At 48.2% G+C, this 21,130-nt stretch overlaps 8 protein-coding genes across 8 annotated transcripts; 6 read left to right on the forward strand and 2 right to left on the reverse strand.

The window, feature by feature from the left end:
* Window positions 1-31: 31 nt before the first annotated feature.
* On the reverse strand, window positions 32-1,441 carry AO090001000536 (uncharacterized protein; the record flags this gene model as incomplete). Its single annotated transcript, XM_023234596.1, has 2 exons — window positions 32-876; window positions 1,384-1,441. The coding sequence occupies 2 exons, from the start codon at window positions 1,439-1,441 to the stop codon at window positions 32-34; spliced, it is 903 nt and encodes a 300-aa protein (XP_023089704.1).
* Window positions 1,442-2,680: 1,239 nt separating this feature from the next.
* On the forward strand, window positions 2,681-3,394 carry AO090001000537 (uncharacterized protein; the record flags this gene model as incomplete). The annotated part of the gene is made up of 2 exons (XM_023234597.1): window positions 2,681-2,922; window positions 3,073-3,394. The coding sequence occupies 2 exons, from the start codon at window positions 2,681-2,683 to the stop codon at window positions 3,392-3,394; spliced, it is 564 nt and encodes a 187-aa protein (XP_023089705.1).
* Window positions 3,395-3,484: 90 nt separating this feature from the next.
* On the forward strand, window positions 3,485-4,265 carry AO090001000538 (uncharacterized protein; the record flags this gene model as incomplete). Its single annotated transcript, XM_023234598.1, has 2 exons — window positions 3,485-3,900; window positions 4,262-4,265. 2 exons carry the CDS (start codon window positions 3,485-3,487, stop codon window positions 4,263-4,265), a joined length of 420 nt encoding a protein of 139 aa, XP_023089706.1.
* A 3,756-nt stretch (window positions 4,266-8,021) lies between these two features.
* AO090001000539 (uncharacterized protein) lies at window positions 8,022-8,564 on the forward strand (the record flags this gene model as incomplete). The annotated part of the gene is made up of 1 exon (XM_001818998.3): window positions 8,022-8,564. One exon carries the CDS (start codon window positions 8,022-8,024, stop codon window positions 8,562-8,564), a length of 543 nt encoding a protein of 180 aa, XP_001819050.3.
* Window positions 8,565-9,385: 821 nt separating this feature from the next.
* On the forward strand, window positions 9,386-10,230 carry AO090001000540 (uncharacterized protein; the record flags this gene model as incomplete). Its single annotated transcript, XM_023234599.1, has 4 exons — window positions 9,386-9,544; window positions 9,616-9,693; window positions 9,779-9,979; window positions 10,093-10,230. 4 exons carry the CDS (start codon window positions 9,386-9,388, stop codon window positions 10,228-10,230), a joined length of 576 nt encoding a protein of 191 aa, XP_023089707.1.
* Window positions 10,231-10,475: 245 nt separating this feature from the next.
* On the forward strand, window positions 10,476-10,897 carry AO090001000541 (uncharacterized protein; the record flags this gene model as incomplete). The annotated part of the gene is made up of 2 exons (XM_023234600.1): window positions 10,476-10,545; window positions 10,629-10,897. 2 exons carry the CDS (start codon window positions 10,476-10,478, stop codon window positions 10,895-10,897), a joined length of 339 nt encoding a protein of 112 aa, XP_023089708.1.
* A 5,160-nt stretch (window positions 10,898-16,057) lies between these two features.
* On the forward strand, window positions 16,058-17,376 carry AO090001000542 (uncharacterized protein; the record flags this gene model as incomplete). The annotated part of the gene is made up of 3 exons (XM_023234601.1): window positions 16,058-16,220; window positions 16,294-16,811; window positions 17,266-17,376. 3 exons carry the CDS (start codon window positions 16,058-16,060, stop codon window positions 17,374-17,376), a joined length of 792 nt encoding a protein of 263 aa, XP_023089709.1.
* Window positions 17,377-18,166: 790 nt separating this feature from the next.
* AO090001000543 (MDR family MFS transporter) lies at window positions 18,167-19,847 on the reverse strand (the record flags this gene model as incomplete). Its single annotated transcript, XM_001819002.3, has 2 exons — window positions 18,167-18,811; window positions 18,873-19,847. 2 exons carry the CDS (start codon window positions 19,845-19,847, stop codon window positions 18,167-18,169), a joined length of 1,620 nt encoding a protein of 539 aa, XP_001819054.3.
* Between the last annotated feature and the right edge of the window lie 1,283 nt (window positions 19,848-21,130).

The following is a 21,130-nucleotide window of genomic DNA, read 5'->3' on the forward strand; positions in this document are numbered from 1 at the left end:
TGCCCTTGACACAGAGGACCTGCGCATCTAGTTAGCGAATGCTCCGAAGGCCGCAGATAGCATCTGTACCAATATTGGTGAAGTTCTTTGTGGTGATATTGAAGGGATTTGGATACCGCACGCTGGCAATGTCCCACGCCCGTCCAGAAGCATTATACCCAGGGTCGGGTATGTTGAAGAAGTCTCCCCACATGGTGGACGTCGAGATGCCATCTGGGCCCCAGGACACTCCGGTCCCTTTGTTGAGTATAGGGAATGACTTCCCTACCGCCGAGTTCACGTACTCGAAAGACTGAGCATAGCCGTGGCTGCTCGGATTGGTGACATTGAGATAAACCATGCCCATGGCATTCGTTAGCCATGCACCCGTGTATGCCTTGTTATGCAGGTCGAAGTTATGCTGCGTTTGCACTATCGAATGCTCCGGTTGCTGGTGACGTAGGTTGACGAACCCCCCACGGTCGGTTACGGTGACATTCACGGGAAACGATTGCCACTTAAAATCCAGAGTGAGGTTGAGGTTGACGCAACTAGTCTGAGGCAAGACGAACAGTAAGTCTTCTGTCCAGGTGCTTCCATGATGGGACTGGGGAGGTAATGTGTGGTTGCGGAATCCAATGCCTCCATTCTTGGTGTCCATTATGACCCCTTCAGCTACTTCAATGCGGTCGCTAAGGATCCTGTTCTCAACCTGGCGATATGAGCCAACCGCATACAGCGATCCTTTGTTGTAGTTTTCCCTCCGTGTCAGCTCATAGTTACGCCACTCTATATCCCAGATGCTTGAGACGGTGGGCGACAATTCTGATAGCCCGCTGGCAAAGGCATATGTGAGATTCCATGGGATAGTGATGTTCCACTCAGGGTCCAATTTGCCTGGGACCGTGATGTTAGAATTAGAGCCTGGGCAGATATAGAGACCGCAACGGCGATTAAACCCAAGGGAATGTCTCGGCGGTGTCCCTGCTCCCATGGGAGATTGGTCTGGGATGTAACTGAAAGTCTTTGGAGTGCTCTCGGGGGCAGGGAGAACAACGTCATAAAGGCCTAGGGGCGTAACAATTCCGGCAGTAGAGATAATGGCTGCCACGACGACTCTGATCCAGCTTTCAAGGTTTACAGCTCGATCTACCCCTATCGAACAGTCTGAGTCACTGCGGAGGATGGTGGGCCATAGTGACGACTGCAAAGTGCGAGCGAGGACAGACCTTCTTCCGTTAGTGAAGATAATACCATGTGAAGGTGTTGCTATACCATGTCACGGCGGTGTTCTTCTCTTGAACAAAAGACATTAGGATCAATGCACTGAGGGTTGGAAAGAGGTACCGCGCTGGTCCTGTCAGTATGACCCTTTCCCGTGTCTGTCTGGACAAGATTACTCACCTACGAAGATACCAGCTGCGATGATACCAGATACATAGCCGACTGTGAGCTCAACCATGGCAACGATTCCACACTAAGACGGAATATACCTAAGTTCAAGTGGGTGACCAGGAGTTCCCTGTGCCTGAAAGTGGGCATTTATCATCGGGCACTTATGTGTTTGCAGATCCCACTGAATTGCCAGGATCATTTAGCCTTGCAGTCAGCCTTGTCGCTCAAAACACGTATCACCTTCGAGATCATCGGAGGTGAGATCATCCGGACGGGGCTAAAGACCGAGGTAATTTACTGAGGGAAAACCCAATCAGTGTGCTTGGTTGATCTGAAAGGCAGCTTCCTTGGCATGAAAGAGCGTTGTTATTCTCCCAAGCGATTCATCATAGTCATCGATATTTTTCTGAGCATGTAGCAGATACAGAGCGCAACGAATTCACAGGCATATGCGTCTACACTAATCCTCGTTATCACAACAGTGTTCCCATTATCACTCGCTAGCGATGACAGGGACCAGTCCATCAATATTGTTTGCGGCCTGTTTCAGCATCCTGAGTTTTGTTGAGCAAATCCCTCCTCATGCCTGCCGTGGGCTATTGGTATATCATGTTCTCCATGCGCTGCCTTCGCAATTGTGTCTTCCCTCGTGGGCACACTACTTCTGGGTCTAGGATTCGCATACTGGAATTGTCTAGTTATCAGATGAACTTTCGCGATCTAATAGTTCTTTCTGTGTTAAATAGGCGAAGTATATACAGATATATATTTTTTCCGTACTACAAGAGCACTGGCCTCTACCGACGGCCCTAACTTTGTTCTGGCGTAGTCGTTAAGCCTAAAGACGCCAGTTGACCAACCATTCGTCTTGTACACTCCAAGCATGTCTGCCAGTCAAGTCGTCCAAGGCTCTATTCCTACCAGCGCGTGGCCGGTGTACGCGAGTACGACACTACCCCGCGTCAGGAAGAGCGTCCCACAAGGTAATATTAGAGAGCATTGGCACATCTATGCAGTATTCGTGGAATACGTGAGTGACAGGGACCTGGAGGCTGGAGCTCTTATCCTAGGGGATAGCCGTGGGAGGCGTTTGGCACCACTCCTGTTTCGGTCAATATAACATGAGAGCTTTTCTTCTCTTAAAGAGGAAAGTGACGGCCCCACGGTGGAGGGCGATTAGCGAAAAGAATGGATTTTGCGAAGTGACGGTAATAGGCTAATAGCTTGCCGTCGGGATCCTCCGTTGTACAGTACACGACAGTTCCGATAATGGTGCTGTTATGGTCCACATCGTTAGGGAATCTAAATGCTGGGCGGTAATTGCCTCGGAAAAGACTCGATTGGAGTATTGAGTGCGATATTGCTCTGCCGATCTTTCCTCGTATTTGACATCGAGAGGCCGAATGGGCTTGGCAATGCTGTATCCGCCTCGCACTTAAAGCGCTGCTTCCTGCGTCTGAGTCAATCAATCGGAAGCCTCGAAGAGAGACAAGATGTGGGCCCGATTGATTCCAATTCTTCTGCTTCTTGTGAAGCCCACCGTATCGCGTGTGAGCCCCTATGATATCGACGACATTGAACGTCCGGATAATGTGACTGGCTTGGATGTCAAGTACTATGGTAACATTGGCTCGTATGTTGTCATCGATCTAACCTAGGTGATCTTCTGATTTTGTTGTTTAACCTGTGTGGCGGCAGTTACTATAACGGCACGCTCATCGTGAGGATAAGTCCGCAGCGCAAAGCACATAAAGTGAAGCCGCTGGACGGCAATGCCTGCGGAGAGTATGAAGATCGTACATTCGAATTCATTTGGGACGCTCTCGTCGGCTTAATCCCGACTGCGCCCAACGCACCTTCACCAAACCCATTCTTCCTTAGCCTCTATGCGTGGGACGAGGGCTATAGACTGCCAAACGAGAACGAACCTGCGAATTACAGCGAGTACCAAGGGACCTGGTTCCACACGTTTTCGAGGTTTGGACACAGTATCCTTCTTTATGAAGAGGCTTCAGACTGACCCGAGGCTAACAGTGATCAAAAGCCCATCTTTTACTTTGGTATCACCAACCAAACCGACAATGACCGCTCGTACTACTTTGACGGCCACATGAGCACGGAATTTATGCGGCAACTAGATATCCCTTTTAACGCGTCCGGCATCTGCACGCCAACAAGCTCGAAGGAGGATTTGCTCTTCAAAGGCACATACATGGTCCCAGATAGCGAGGCACATCTTGAGTGGATGAGGGATTTGTCTGTCCCAACCATTCGCGGATATTTCAACCTAGGCCGGGCGTATATATCTATATCCGGATACCTCCGTGCCATCAGTGAGGAAACAGAGCTTGTGGGGAAAGCCGAGGTTGTCTTCCAAGGACAGATAGATAATGCGAGGTCGGATCAACTGTTGCTGGGCAAGAAAAGGCCAGAGTGGAACGCTACGCTGGGGTTTTCTGTGCCTGCTGGTGGAGACGTTGCTTCGGTGGCGATATCTACCAAATCGTGGAAGACGGAACTTCAGGGGTTAGTACTGCTACTAGGGCTAGCTTTGCTACCATGACAATACCCCCTTTGTCAATCGTGAGGGCCCCTAGGTAATAGCCGAAGGTTGGGCGATAGTATGTTACGCACAATATCGTGGCCGCTACGGATGGTTACGTGCAGTGAGAATGGGCCTTGCTCTCCGTTTCAATATACTGGCAATGACCGTATCAGGCAATAGTGCTGTGGATTGGCAGACAGGCATTTAATCATGAGATTTCGTAGTCACGCGCCACGAGGGGTCACCGAACGAACATAAGGCAGCTAGGACAAACAGACCCTAACAAGGTCCTAGACTTATTAGGCAAGTGATGGTCCGTTATATATAAGAGAACATATATAGATAGATAGAAAAGGGGTGTCATGCATATCGCCGACAGAATTAGAGCTCTGCACCGAGGTACAAGTGTGATAATATCCTTTTTGTTAATAAGTCCAGTGGCAGCTACTTATAGCTGTCGTAGTTGCCATCTCTAGCCTTACTTGTTTCCTAACCAGGCTCTCCTTAGGTGCCTGTCACTTCGTACAGGGCACACTTCCCGATTCTATGTTAAGCCATATAATCTGACCTGGAAACCAACTGACGGCGAGCGGTCAGTGGATTATCAAACCAGCATCATCACCCTCGTTGTTGGAAGCTTTAACCAAGCCCCATAAAATGCCGGGGGATAACAAGTAAAACAACGGATGGAACATAGATGCAAGAAGATATTGGGAGTTCTTATTATGTATATGACCATCCGAATACGGGGCGCTCCGAGGGCATATTGAAATGTGGTGGCAGGAAAAGTTGCGTTGAATGAAAACTGCAGTCTGGCTGAACGGGCCAGACTCGGTAGTAAGTAGGGTCTGCGGTAGAAAGTGTCACCTTTAGCCATTTTGAGCAACTTCGTTCCGGGTAACAGCACCGCCAGTCACGATACCAAGCGACAAGATAAGGTTTAGTTATTCCAGGAGATTCCCAAGAGTACATGTGGACAATTCGTATCAGACATACGACTCTTTGGCTGCATAGCTGCTCGAGTATCACTGCGCCACACGAGCAAAATGACAAACGTATGTAGTGAAGAGTGACGACGGGCAGATATTAGCTCATTATAATTCCCGCTGGCACCCCTGCCTACCCTTTTGGCACTAGCAGACCTAATCCAACGGTGAAGAGGTTGACCAGCTTGGCTGTCACGGCCCTTGATCGACTAACCGCGAGGTGCCGTCTATCCCCATATTCCAAAGGGCGGTCTACCTCTGCATTTGAAGTTTCAGCAGGTTGAAGCCAACTAAGCACGCCGTAGATGGCAGAGAAGCTGTGCTCGTCTAAGCTTCAAAAATCCTAGCTCCAAAACCCTCTTTGGGGACACGCAAATGAAACGCCGGCAATGAACGTAGCAAATCGAAAATGCTAAAGCTGCACGCAGGAAGGAATGTCTACACAAGGCTAAGGAAAGTCACCTGTCGAAAGCAGTTACTAATATGCACCCGCGAGACCACTGTGCGAGCAGTCCTGTATTCATAGATACCGAAGGGGTTGTAGACAATAGGCATGGCGCAAAGCGTTTCTTGGCTGATTGCTCCACGATGAAGACCAGGAAGGAAAGATCTACGGAAAGCTTTTCCTCCAGGTGTATGACGAACGAGCAGCCTTTCAACAGAGCAGATGAGGGAGTGGTTTTGGATGCAGATTAATTATGTATGGTGCTCTCAAGTAGCCTGTATTCTCCAGAGCCAGAAACCCCTCTCCTGTGGCTGAATTACGATCAACTGGTGAAGAGAGGGAGCTTTTGTCAAACCGGGGCGTCTCGTATTGCCTGCCATGGCTGCACCGGCCATACAAATAGAAACAGTGATCACGTGACTGCAAGCTGCGTACCCTACAGGGCGCATGTTATGGGGTTTATATGGAGCATATTTGGATACCACCCTGGCAGGGGCCAATATGCAACCCTGGTTTAGTGTCTTGGCAAAATGCGGGGGTTGTGGGCCTTGGGACTCAGCAGCTCAGCCTCTCATTGTTTTTATTTTCCCGCTGTCGATGTATATAGCCTCGGTTATATGCTGACGGTCCCATGCGCGCGCTACAAACAAACGTCACTCTTCCGGCAAGTGAGGCAGTGACGCAGCACCGAGAGAGTAATGGCAGAACCAAGGAAGAGCCCAGAGCACGACGCATCGTCGACCAAGAATTCACCTGCTGCCCACCGCGCCAGAATCGCCTGTAAGGCATGCAACTCCAGGAGGGTGAAATGCGATGCGGTTGATCAGCAGCCGTGCTGGCATTGCCGCCTACGTCAGACTCCCTGCGAGCTGATCGAGTCAAAGAGAGGCAAGTACGTATTTCCGATATCGCACGCAGCCTTGCGCTTTTATGGGCTAAGTTTGCGGCCAGATACCCTCGGAAGAGACGCTCTCGGAATCAGCATGCCCTGTGTGCAGCAGACCAAACCGCTGGTGACGCGGTAGTCACCGATCCTGCCTGCAGCACTACCGACTCTGCACTCCAGCGCGGCCGCCAGAAGGCCAAGCACCCGCTCGCGCAATGCGCTGGGCCATCCCAACCAAAATTTGCTAAACCGGCTCAGCCCAGCCGGATATCCCAAAATGTGCACACACCACATCTGCTGCCCCCGTTACACCTCACGTACACGATCGAGATACTTGACGAGCCTTCAGGAGGGTCAACAGAACCACTGAAAGTGCATTACGCGATTCCAGCTTCCATTGCCGCCCAAACATCCTCAGCCCCTGGGCATTGCGCCGCAGAGCCGGTGGCCTTGAGAGACGCTGTCGCAACGCCATCTTGTCATATAGCGCGCCCCTTGATCCGTGCTTTCTTTGAGCTTGTTCACCCAGCTTTTCCAGTGCTCGACCGAAGGGATTTCGCGCGACTGTACGCGCAGGGCCAGGTATCTCCACTTGTTTTGCAGGCCGTCTTTATGGTTGGCTTTACAGTATGCAGCGAGAGCCTGGTTCATGAAGCTGGGTACAGCAACAGAGAGCGGGCAAGGAAAACACACTACCTTCGTGCGAAAGCGTTGTACGATGCTGACCACGAGAAGAATCCGTTAAGCGTTGTGGCAGCTGTCCTACTGCTCGGCTTTTGGTGGTCGGGGCCAGAGGACCAAAAGGATTATTGCTATTGGGTTGGATGTGCGACGATACTTGCACAGTCGTTTGGAATGCATCGATCGTATGTGCGCCCGAGCCCCCGTTCTGGACAAGCTTTGACAATACTCTAGCTCATCGCAGTCTGGAATGAGCCAATCAGTGAGGTCACTGCGGAAACGAATATGGTGGTCTATCTATGTAAGCCGCTGCCAGTTGCAACATGCTCTTCCAGAACACTGACATAGCCAGGTCCGCGATCGACATACTGCTGCAGCGTTCGGTCGGCCGTGTCGCATTCGAGATGACGACTGTGACATTGAACCCCTCACTGAAGATGACTTTATGTTTGACAGCGATTATGATCAATCCGTGGTACCATCCCAGGAGTCCTTCCATATATCGTATGCCATCGAGATGTCCAAATTGGCAATTCTCTGTGAGTTACCACAGACGATGATTGACTATATCCCTGCGGGTGGCTTACATTTTCTATAAAAATAATAGTGGGAGATATTCTCATCGCAGAGTTTAGCCCCGGTCATACTGCAAAGGGAAACTCCGACCCAGAAGCATTAGCGCACAGACTTAAACAATGGGAAGGCCAGATACCATCCGACCTAAGACGGGCTCAGCTGGACGCATCCATAGGGGCGCCATTCTGGGCCAATATGTTGTATACCTCCTACTAGTATAGCGTTACCCACCCTTTTCAGTTACGGAACTTTTGGTTGACAAAATTAGCAACTGCCATGTTCTGCTCTTTCGAGCCAAGCCACTTGGTGGTCTCTCTCCAGCGGAGGCCGACATGGACATTCGGGCGCGTATAGCCGCCGATTCGATCACTCGTATTGCTGAGGATCTTCTGGCAGCGAGGACAATAAAATACGCACAGGTTCTTCTGTACGCTTCCTCAAATCCCGACCATCCGCTGGAAGTGCTCAAATTCCAAACTTACATGTGGCAGTGTCCCTGCCCTGTTCGGGGCGCTATCAGTTCATACAATGACTCTTTGCCGCGAAGACTGTATTCGGCAAAAGCTAGCGGAGAACAAATCGCGACAATGCCTGCTCGCCCTGTGCGAACTCTCTGAATCCTGGCCTGTCAAAATCTGGTTTGCGAAGGCATTTGCCAATCTGATGAGTAGGCTAACTGGCATCAAAGTGGGGTCCATTGTCAGCGTGCCCTCAGGAATTGTAGATGACGCTGGCAGCATGGGGTTCTCAGAGGAACCCCTTTCACTCCCTCGTCGCCGCTCACCCGCTGGTGCTACCAGTTGGGATCTCATTGCCTCGGATTTCCTCCCCAGCTCGGAGCCAAGTATGCGGTCGCCTCGCTTTCAAGGCTCACCTCTAACGGAGTTTCTCGTGTCAGGCTATACTTCATCGCCGGCCGATCAGCTACTTGATGGTCTACTCCCATTTGGCCGTATCGATAGTACGTTCACTCCGGACATGGCCTTATGTAACAGCTTCGAGCCAACACTACCGGCATTTGATGGAGCTTCGACGGAAGAAGGGAACTCTCAAGGTATCTGGACAGGATAGACAGACATATGTTTGCCTTCCGTGCTGCCATGCCCTCTCAATGACCCGGCGTCAGTCACACCCTCAACTTGAAAGTGCATCAGCTCTATCAATCCCAAACCCCAATTCCACGTATCTCGGCAATAACGTTTGGAATAGCCTAGCAATTACAAAGAATCCAACCTCTCTTTTACTTCTCCCGCTGCACTAGCATTCACTCTCAGCTGCGAACCGACCCCTTTTTCTGAGTGCTTCTCACAGGCTCCACTAGTCTATACTTTGATCTCCCGGACACCAATAGAATGCACGGTCGTCATGGTCCAGCATGCGGACCAGCTCTATATGGAATAACACCGTAGCATCCCATCACATGACTTCGTTGATCAGATAGATGTCTCTATAAGGGTGGACACGGGTAGAGGAGATCTTATAGAAGTACCCACTGGGTATTTATGGGTGCCAGCAGTGAGCGGGTCAACAAGGCTAAGTCAATGACACTGTAACCCCGGCCGAGAAGGCTCGAATTAAGTTTCGTGGCTCAAATCCAGCCCTAGCTTCAATGGACAATTTCTCGGGGCCGACAGCCCCGCCGCACCTACGTTCGCCTTGAAAGCTGTGTAAAGAATCAATCCATTTGCCAAATGGAAAAGTACAGGCAAACTACAAATTAGTGATCTATGGAATCTGAGATTGTTCCCACAACGACGGGGCCTATATGAATGTGGCAACTTCTTATATATATTCCCTCAACATATAAAATGTGCAACTACATGATCCCCTCTTCTCCACGGCATCATTGCATCTGTTCAATTCATTGATTTTTTCTTCGCCTATCTGCCAACATGGCTGCTTTTCAGAATCTTGTTCGATTTGCCGTCGGAGACCGCGCACACTATAGAGGACTCATTGAGGCCGTCGATGGGAAATATAAGGTGCAGCGATTCGATGGAACTCCGTTCGACGGAGTGGTGAAAACAAATGAGGAGCATGAAGTTGAGACTGTGTGTTTCACTATTCTCCAATCTTCCAGATTCATATAGAAATGAAGATATTGACATGATAATCTCTGCAGCTACTATCCCCAATCGAAAGCACCCCGAATGTGATATACATTGGATTAAACTACAAGGCGCATGCCCAGGAATCCAAGGTAAGTCTCAGTCGCGTGCAGCTGGGCAGCAGTAAGAACTATGACTAGATTGAGCCTGGCAACAAAAACTCATTCGAAAATATAGCTCCCGGTACCGACCTATCCTCCCGTCTTCACCAAGCCAGCGGATGCCCTCGCCAGCCCTTTCGAGAAGATTGAAATTCACCCGGACGCGCAGCCGCTGCTCGACTACGAGGGCGAGTTGACTGTGGTCATCGGCAAAGATGCCAAAAACGTGACGGAGGAGGAAGCGTTAGATTATGTGCTGGGGTACACAGCCGGAAACGTATGCGTCCATTTGAAGTCTTCAAGTTTTCCTCCCCTTTTCACCAAAAATGACCGAAGTTACCCTTCCTCTCGAAGGCAAAATCGATAAAAGGCTAATGATTTATGGAAAAGGGTCACTCGCCTAGGGATATCTCCACGCTATCTGTACGAACTTCAGCGGCGCAAGATCAGTCCACGAGAGATCGCGAATCTAGGTTCTCTGCAGCTGGTGATAAGCACTGGAATGGTTTTGCCCGACTCCCTTTTTGAATGGTTCTACGATTCCGGCTTCCCTCCCAATTTCCGGCTGAACAATATGTCTGGCGGGACAGACATCAGACATTGCGGGCTGCTTTGGTACCGGTAATTTCCTGCTGCCAGTCCATGTGGGTGGGTGCGCCGGCTTGGCCCTGGGGATTCCCGTTGAAGTGTATGAACCATCCGTCGACAGCAAAGGGGTACCAGATGCGGATAGTGAAGCGGGGGATCTAGTGGCTACGGCAGCCTTCCCTAACATGCCCGTTAGCTTCTGGGGTCAGGATGGCAATAAGCGTTATCACAAGGCGTACTTTGCTGAATTTGACGGTATATGATAGATTCCAGCTCCAAGCGGCAAAGAAAAAGAGATACGGTATGAAGGCTAACTGAAACTGTGCTTTTTTCATTAGGTGTCTGGACCCATGGGGACTTTGTCTCGACCCACCCCATCACAAAACAGCTGTTCTCCCAAGGACGTGCTGACGGGGTGCTGAATCCATCGGGCGTCCGGTTCGGCTCGTCAGAAATTTACCAGGTGATCGAGAGCGTCTTTTCCAATGAGGTCGAGGACTCGCTCTGTGTAGGGCAACGGAGACCCTCTGATAACGACGAAAGGGTGATATTGTTCCTTAAGATGAAACCAAATGCTGCCTTTCTACAGAACTCGCGAGACGAGTAAGAGCCGCTATTCGTAAACGGCTGAGTGCTCGTCATGTTCCGTCTTATGTCTTTCCCACTCCTGAAATACCAGTGAGTAGTCTCCCCGATCAGCGAGGACTGATTTACGAGAAACTGACCTGTCGATTGAATTATCCAGGTGACAGTGAACTTCAAGAAGGTGGAGCTGCCTGTGAAAAAGATTATATCCGGGATACATATCCAGCCATCCAGTACACTTTCAAACCCTAAATGCCTAGACTATTACGCCCAATATTTTGACATCGAGAAGATGGCGGCAGATGAGAGCAAACTTTAAATAGATACCAAGTGGCCGATATATATTCTGATATATAATCACACCGTGACCATCCATAGCCAGTCTAGCTAGTGCTTACTGGTGCGCCTGCTCAATTCAATGTTGTCTATCGGGCGTCTAAGTTCACTGGCCGGGGTTTCCCGTCATCTCCCTGGTTAGGGCTTGTCATGCATGTGCTCCGTCTCTAGATGCGCCTAGCTTCTAGCTTCAAAATATATCGTAAGGAGTATATAGAAACTGTAGCCATCCACGTGAGATACACTCGGAGGACAAGAACTATTGTTCAACTTATGGAATGGAACAACTATGCGAACACGAACCAGCGTCGAACCTAATCATGACTCAGACCGTTAGCAGGAGGACTCAACAGTCAAGAGTACGCAGAATCCAGCAAGATTGGATGATATTCTCAGACGATGTCGCTCTTCCAAAGCAAGGTACGGTGTGATCATTATCTCCGATACATGACATTCACATCGGCAAAATAGTGTCTAATCACGGAATGGAGGCAGAAGACAATAAGTAGGCATTAACTAACTTACCAGCTAGGTCTCAAACGGAACAGCAGCACCTGTTCCCTTAAGGGTCTGTGAAAATCATGGAAAGATGAGAGAGAAATGCAAGCGAGAACAAGTTGGAGGCAGCTTTCCTTTACTTTTATATCTCGGCCAAGACAGAGAAGTAAACATGTCTCACGAGATATCTCTATACTATCCGGCTAGCGGCTGCCATACTGATGATCGTACTACGTAGTACGACCTATTAAGTAGATCTCAGCTTGAGGCTAGAATAATCATTCTCCACGAAGCTCCAGATCTTGTAATTAACCTGGTCTATTAAGCCCTTCTTTGGCGTAGCGTGACTCCAAGCCAAGATGAGGTCAGTCATCACTGGGTGATGAGGTATATCCCCTGAAATCCTGTGGATGTAGAATGGTACTCGAATGTTATATTATTAAAAGGACCAAGAATAGATGATAGGTACTATTCTCGTATACATTTTACGGATATATGCGTTTGGACAGTGCTATACAGAGTATACAACGCAGGGTCCATGTCCTGTCAGGTAAATCCCGAATGAATCACAGGTGAGTCTTTCATTTCTATCAACCATTCTAACAATTTACCCCGTATGTTTATCCTAAATCGCTGAATGCATGTATGCATGCGCAGCTTACTATGTAAGTCCTAGGAGTTGCTACTGTGTGGGGAACGCTAGGACATTAGTGGGACTCACTAAATCGTACCGTCCGGCTACTTTTCCATTACTGCAAGCCCGTTTCAAACTACGCCCAAGTTGTCTAAGCCTCTAGTGTTGCACCAATCATTTCCTAAGAAGTTGGGAGAGATCACTCATAATGGCTCATAGTGGCTCATGTAAGCTCATGCCGGATCATGTTGGCTCATATTCGCTCATATGAAACGAAAGTTTCATTAAGACTCTTGAGTGCCGCATGAGTCAGGTGGCTCGCCTATAGGAAATTAAAAATGGGCTAGCTACAATTTGCCATGTTATAGGCAGGTAGATATCGGTTTGTAATCTGGTAACGCCATGGCCATTACCCTAGACTACCAGATGTTCCTCTCCTGTCGTAGACCTGTGTCAATATATAATTTCAACTAAGCCCATTTGATGCTTCTCTGAATTAATATGTAACTTCACTCTTAGATATAATAAACCCTTATTATCGATGGCTAAAGGCTTGCATCATATTCAGTGGCCTCAATACCCTGAATCCAGGAGCACACAACAAAGGGTACGCGGTGTAAATCTACGTAAGTGTGCTGCTTTGGACCTTTGAGACGTCCTCTTTCTACATGTGTAATACCAGAACCCTTCACAATAGCCAGGGGCAAGGTATTTATATATGCCTTCACATCCTCTTTCGCCAGCAATATATAAGCTTCTAAGCTGAAAAGATCTGTTCTAATATGGCCGACTTGCCTTTGCTAAGTATTTCTCGGTGATGAGTTGTAGTATATACTACCACGTCAGATACCTGCCGTACAAAGCTTAGGCATCTATCTGGATGATGTGTGCCTTCTCCAATCTCCATCTCATGCGACGACGCACCTTTAGAAAAGAGAATAGCTGCTGGCCACATTGAGCTCGACTAAGGGCATGTGCTATGCAACCTTAGCTCCAGTTTGCTATAAAAAGATGTCTGTCGGGATATTACCGAGAGGAAACTGGGCTAATGTGACGGGATGGGAAGACGCTATATACTAGCTGTTAGAAAATCACAGCAGTTGAAATGCTGCTGATCCCCTCTTTAATTAAGATATATGCATTACTAGGTGCATAGTATACCTAGACTAAGTGAAACTCTTGATAGACTTAATCCTTCGTCGACGATCATTCCACGGGCTGTGAGAAAGTGTGGGTAAGTCCTTGATATCATGGAGAACACATAGAAAATGAGACACCACCACATCAGCAAGCAATTCACTGTCACTGGGGAAACCATCGTCAATGGTCACAATCCACTCACTCGTCTTATTTAGCACCACCACTTACTATCTGTCTGCATCGGCCCTTCTAAGATTATCGGTTTGCCACTTAGTTTGTGAATTAATGAAGCTCGGGAGTCGTCTTTTCGCTCCCTTTCTTATATACCTATGATTCCCTTTAGGGTTCTGAATGAATCTATAAAAGTCACAAATGCGGCCGTGTACTTCACATAAAACTTCAAGATTGGAACGCTAGGCTAGAATCGACGTCACTTTAGGGAACTCCTTGCATTCCATGAGTAACACAGATTCTGTCATTGCATATAAGTATGCTATGACTCGCTAGAAGCATATATAATGTCCTACCTTATTACCCTGGTTGTTTCTAGATCAGTAACCCTGCAGCACGGCCTGACTCGAATGACAAGAACCACAGCCGACCATGATCTACTCGAAGCAGTAGGCTCAACTCCACGAGGCCTTCCTATTGGCCTACTCTCATCCCGCTATCATCCAACCGAGGATTTCGAATGATGAAGTCTACTAATATCCTTAACCCTGCATTAAAATAGGGTCTATCAAGGGGGAATTCATTGGCCTGGCTTACCATTCCACCGTCGCATCCCTGCATGTCTGTGCCCCACAAGACTTCACATCTTCGGAATAAGACTGAGATACTATTCGCGTATCAGCAAGTGGCAGGTCAGCAACACAGGTATATAGGGAGAGTAAACTCGGTACAGGTTCATCAGATATGATTCCCATCTCCATTGAGGTTTAAAAGCAAGCAACGCAGCCTTCCTGTCCGAATCTATTTACCCTACGATCCTCCCCCCAAAGACCCCTAAGAAACCTTTAGCCTGAACCATACAGAATGCTCAAGCAATCGATCATGCTCATGAGCACATACGAGGACGAAAACCTTAACATTCCCCGAAATGACATCGTGCTATACATAACGCTCAGCGTGGCTCTAAGCATAGCTATCTTCATATCCACCCGCGCTTTAGCAGAATTCAAAGGAATATAAAACCAACCCAAACAAAGAAGAATAACTATCTCGTATTCCACACCATTATCCGTGTTCTACCCCTCACGATCGTGGGTCTCGTCTGACCTTCTTTTCGCTAGAGGGCCGTGGCTTCGACGTCCGACGTCTTGACGAATCGAGTGCGTTCCGCACCCCCGGTGGGAGTGTGACTTGACCTTTTGCATATCTCATGCATGCAATGTCTGCTTTGATTTATTTGGAATTGCTCTTTTTGTTATCCTGGCTTATCTGAAATGTTTCCCCGCTTATTGTGTGTTATCTTGAGCTACGGGTATCTCCCGGATTTGTCTAACGGCTGGAACATCGAGGTATTATTTATGGGCCGGGAACATCTTATGTTGGCGAGAGAGGGGCAATACACCTGCTTTCCTTTATTTTGTGGTCCTTCTTATTCATACCAACGGAGAGATAGGGATCGTAGACAGAAGACATTTGACAACATATTCAGCATTTATTTCGACCTATAGCACGTGGACTAACAGCCCTATAAACATGACTAGACATATTCTACTCTGGCGCTCCATCAACTCAGAGTTGTTTCTGACTGAGTCCTGACTGTACGGCATGCCTCGTCGGACAGAGTAATTAATGGCTTGCCATCATTTTGGTTGTATTGTTCGTAGCCATTAACTGCGATTCTTGCGTGATAGGATGCAACTACACCGACTCCATTATCCGCATCCGTTGAATACTAGTGTTAATCTGATCAACTGCCCATGTATGCTTACTAGCCAACAGACCTTCTAGCCTGAGTAGTAGGCTCTCCGTTACAACATCCTTTTCTAAATCATGGCCAAATGTGGGGGAAAGGCCGGAGGATTGCCGTGATCGGGATTTTACCGCTAGCGCCACCAAGTGACTGGAGGTATTAATGAACTTCGCAGTGGCAATGGCGTCTCTATTCCACCGTGGCTCAAGACGTAGGAATTAAATTCCAACAAGCAATCATGAACTCTGTTTGGCCTGATTTCGCGGACCTGCCTCTGAAATAGGATGGGCCGCGTGGAAACGCGTGGGGATTATGGGGTCCAGACGACCAAATCGGAACTTTGAATTACCTTACAGAAGAAGTGGTCGTAAGAGCTGCAGGGGAGGAGATTAAACTTGGTAAAAGGATCTCTCTGAAGTAGGTGGTTTAATCTCTATATAGGTATCACATTATTGACGTGTATCTAGCTGGACCTTGACGGGCTCATCGTATCCTACGTTGACTCGGAAAACTCTGGATCTCAAAATCATTAACAAAGCCACGTTAAAAATTGCCCATGATGATGAGGTATAACTTCTATTCTTCTACTTTCTTATCCCTCAGCTGACAAGGGTCCTAGTGGTCATTCAATTCGCGGTGTAGTTCTCAATGGGATGGGTTTCGACACTACGCCTATCAAAACGAACAAGTTAGTCTACAAGCATAAGCTGCATTTCGAGAACCCAAACTCACTATGGTTTCTTCTGCTTAAGCTATACTACATGGGACGTACAGCAGCACAATTCGCCGAATCATCAGTTCCCAATGGAATCCAGCGTAAGATCCCGCCCGCTCAAATCCAAAAAAAAAAAAGAACAGAATTGATGACTCGAGCTACTATGCACAACAGATATCGCCAAAAAATGCATTGCAGGACGCGCCATACTGGTAGACTGGTACAAATGGGCCCAGAGGAACGGCCGCGTGGTCGACGCCATGACCGCACATTCTGTCCCTTTCACCGAGCTCCTGGAAGTCATCCAAGACCAAGGCCTCTCCTCCGATGACTTCAGGGCCGGGGACATCATCCTCTTCCGGTTTGGATATATCAGTCAGTACGAAAACATGCCGGAGGAAAAGCGGGCCCGACTCGATGAGGTGTATAAAAGGCAGAAACCCGAGAATATCGGCATCGAGCCTTCGGAAGAGCTCTTGCGGTTTCTCTGGGAGAAACGGATTGCCGCGGTTGCAGCGGATTCTAGATCCTTTGAGGTTTGGCCTTGCACGGAAATCGAATGGCATTTGCATGAGTGGTTGCTTGCTGGTTGGGGGATGCCGATTGGAGAGCTGTTTGATCTGGAGGAGCTGAGCATCGCTTGTGATGAAGCTAATAGATATACTTTTTTCCTGACAAGCTCACCGATGAATGTAAGTCACAGTTTTCTCTCCCTCTGTTATAATGGCGATGGTTTGAACTAATTCTATGTGAAAAAATCTACAGGCCCCTGGACACGCCCTGTACAACCCCTCTATATCAACACCACGCTCGGCTTACGGAAATACTCTGGTGGAGTTCTACCTACATCGAGAACAAGAGATAGTCAAGCAGTATGATTTAAGCTTTGCGGAGGTGAACAGCGACGTGATCCGGGCGTTCTGATGCAATCTATATCTCTGTAGATGTGGATCTCTTTACTCTCTTCATCGCTGACTAGTCTACAGTACCACACACCCAACATCCCACGAGATTCTATAACCACAACCCAAGGAAAAAAGAACACTACTCCTCCCCCCTAAGAATATACCTCAAGCAATTCCTCTCCTCCTCCAACTGACAAACATACATTTCCAGCACTTCACACTCGTCCTTCAACCTCTGTAGCTCGGCTTGCACTCTGGCAATCCGATCCAGCTGTCGCTGGCTGTACGAGAGCTTAGACGTGTGGTGTTTCTTTTCATCCTGGTATGTGGTTTTTGGGTGAGAGATCTTTGAGTTTGAGGTATCGAGGTCTGGGTTATCGGGGGAGACTGGTGAGTTATATGATGGGGCTTGGCCTGGGTGGGGGGCCATTGTCTTTGTCTTTGGGGCAGATGGGGTGTGTCTGGGTGTTCTTGTTAGTTTATAGGTTTATAAATTGAATTAAGAGGTGGGGTGTAGACAGACTGTTACTCTGTTTTCAGTGTTGTTCTGAGTTTGGGTAGCTTTATATTCGCGGCTTGAGTAAGTGTTTCCGAGTACAGTAGGTTCTTTATATTGATATCAAGACTTGGTCATAGAGTTAATAACATAATATTCGAACATGATGATAGACAGGAACCCATTCAACTAGAGTAGACAAAACCATTTCAGCAAAAAGAAAGAAATATGAACACCCTAACCGGAGCAAAATGGTCTATACGACGGTCCCCGGAATGAGTCAAATCAGGTCAGGTCCGGGAACCCTAATAAGGATAGCTTCGTTGGCCCTGCGCTAGGACCTATATAATATAATCTGGGAGGGCCCTTCCTCGGGTTGACTTTCTCATGCTGCTCGTATACGAGGCGTCTTGTGATTTACTTGGTTAGACATGGTTTGGGGTCGGTTAAAGGTTGATGATCTTTGCGTTGGGTTGTACTCCGTGTATCTTTTGTAGAGTAAGTATGGATTGTCATCTTTCTTTACATTTCAATGACATAGTGACTTATCCTAGGCAAACCATAATGAGAAGATGATTGACATGAAACAGGCATCAATTCGTGAAAGTACAATTAAACATTAATCTAGGAAATTACCGATCTATATCTAGTTAGATGGTGCATCATCCTTCTTCTTAACCGACACCCACTGCATACCAAGAGTTCCCAAAATCGCACAACAAGACAGGGCAACCCCAACATAAAATGTCTGATCCAAGGCCTTATTATAAGCAAACAGAACACCCTGATAGAGCTCCTGCGGCACAAAATTCTTTATATCAGTAGCACCACCAGACAAGATGGCACGCGCGTCAGCCTCAGGCACGTACGTGGCCAGGTTAGTTCTCAGCTGGTTGGAGAACACGTTCTGGGCGACCGAGACGAAGACGGCGGCGGAGAGGTTTTCCGTGAAGATGACGACGGCGGTACCGATCGGAATGTCTTCGAGGGGTAGCACACATTGAGGGGCAGCAAACGCCGTCTGCAGGCCGCTGCCCACTCCCGCGCCGACGAGGAACTGGTAGCCGATCCATTTGGCGTGGCCGGAGTCGACTTGCAAGGTGGAGAGGAGTCCGCTGCCGATGGACATCAGGATCACGGTGAGGTAGGCGAAGGGCATGTAGTAGCCGATTATGGAGGTGAGGGCGCCGCCTAGTAGGGAGAATATGACGCTGCCTAGGAGCATGGGGAGATTCATGATTCCGGATTTGATTGCGCTGGCGCCTTTGACGGCTTGTAGCCAGATTGGGATCTGAGATGTGCGTTAGTAGAGTTCGGGCTTTTGGTTGATTGCTCTGGAACTTAGTACTTACATAGTAAAGCAATAGGAAGAAGCCGGCGGTCACACAGGAGCCAAACAGAGCGGAGCCCCAGATATTTCGGTTGTTAAAGACACGACCTGGGACTGTCGCGCGGTCTCCGCTGATATACTGAATGACAATAAAAGCGATAAAGAGAAGACCGGCAAGCACAAACAGAGCGATGATGCGGCCATTCTTCCAGGAGTAGGTGGAGCCGCCCCACTGAAGGGCGAGCAGCAGACAAATGACCCCAGGCAAAAGACACGCGGTTCCTGGAAGATCCATCTGTTTGAGCTGGTTCAGGAAGCCGACCTCGCCCTTCTTACTGCCGCGGAATGGGGCGATAAAAAAGGTAATTATGACAGCGGGAAGTACACCAAGAGGCAGGTTGATATAGAAACACCACCTCCAGGAGATATTGTCCGTGAAGGCACCTCCCATCAGAGGACCCGCGATGGACGCAATGCCATACATGGAGCCCATCATGCCAATGAAAGCCGGACGTTGGCGTGGCGGCACACAGTGAGCGATGAGCAGAAAGGAACCGTTGCCGACACCACCACCGCCGACGCCTGCAATGGCACGGCCGACAATCAGAGCCGTTGAACTCGGGGCCACGGCGCAGATCAGAGACCCCAGTTCAAAGATGAAGAGCGCCGTGAGGTAAACCCGTTTCACCACGTAGAAGGTGAATAGCTTCCCCCATATCAGTTGGAAGGAGCAGTTTGTGAGGAGGTAGGCGCTAGCATACCAGCCAACGTCACCAAGAGCGTGGAATTGGTCAGTAATCTTCGGGATGGCGCTCGAAATGATGGTGTTGTCGAGTCCCACAAGGAACATGGCAAGATTCAGGCTTATGATGATGAGTGTCAGCTTGAGTGGGCCGGGGTATTGAGTCTCGCTTTCTTGCTGGTCGCTGTTCTGAGAGTCTCTGAGGGCCACCGTCGAATGTGACTCCTTCTCTAGTTGAGATGCGTTAGAAGACATGTTGGAGGTTGATTTCCCCAACGGCTTGCTCTTTGAGGTGAAGAAGTTCGTCATGATTGCGAGCACCGTATGTGCAGACCTATCGGGTAAATCGAAGGAAAACAGGATTGGCGACTTCCAATATCAATCGTCGATTGACAAGTACACCACTATAGGAAACTCAAGGAAAGGCCTTGGGAAAGCCGTGGCTTTGACTTGTCGAGCGGGATACTTGTCGAAAACATCTAGATACTGATGGTATATATACTGGATCAACAACAGTAGCAAGCTTCATGTTTACCTTGTGTATATCTTCCCCAATCACAAGAGTGATTTGGATCCACTGTGGATCTGCCATGACATGAGTCAAGTTCACTCATGATGATTGGAATGTCATGATTGGTGGAAGTCCTCAAGGTTCAATCTGTCTCCCGCTTGCAGATCCACACTAATCCATCGATGGAATAGCCTCCACTCACTTCTTTCTTTTTTTCTACGTATTAAAATTGTTTCCACGCCCCACAAGAGCTTTCTCGACTCATTCGATGTCACCCCGACTAATGATCCCAGCGATACTATAAGCGACAGAGCAAATAGGAAGACACAAGAATATAGAATATCAAGTGAGAGAACAAGTAAGTGAACCAAGTGGGCCGCCAAGCAGATACTGAACGATTCGACCACCTATCTCACAATCTAGTCGTTTGGAATGGAAATAACCTATGCTGTTCTCCTACAAATAGTCGCATGTTACTGAAACCTCGCGGATTAGTTCAAATCTAAGGTATCCACGGGAATTGACATATGCTAAGTGGGTAGTGTATCCGTGTATTCTTCTTGGAACAGCCAGCGGAGTTAACGGTACTCGGTGAGATCCAGCTGGGGACTATTAGATTATGTTCTGGGTTTACTTTTTCAAAGTGATATATGCCCAATCGCCATCTCACGGACTAAATGTAGTATGTATGAAGTTCTGGGATGTTGATGTTATAAAGTCTGTATAGGAGTTCGTATCTACTGGGTATACAAAACTGGCACAAACATGGTTAGATCTTTTAATACTATCGCTTAGTTAACATACATCTCCTCATAGAAACACATAATATAACTTGAAATGTTGTTGAACTTCATCATTTAACACATTTTAGCATAGGAATCTCCTTACACAATCGTTTAAGCGGTCATGACACGGTTTGGGTATGCCTGTCCATATAAGCTTCCAAAGCTGCTGTGTTGAAGATGGCGCGATTCCTGCCCTTATCAGATACTGTTTCGCTTTTGTTATTCTTTCAGCATATTGTTTG

This window comes from Aspergillus oryzae, chromosome 2 (genome assembly GCF_000184455.2).
Source record: "Aspergillus oryzae RIB40 DNA, chromosome 2".
NCBI classification, from domain to species: Eukaryota; Fungi; Ascomycota; class Eurotiomycetes; order Eurotiales; family Aspergillaceae; genus Aspergillus; species Aspergillus oryzae.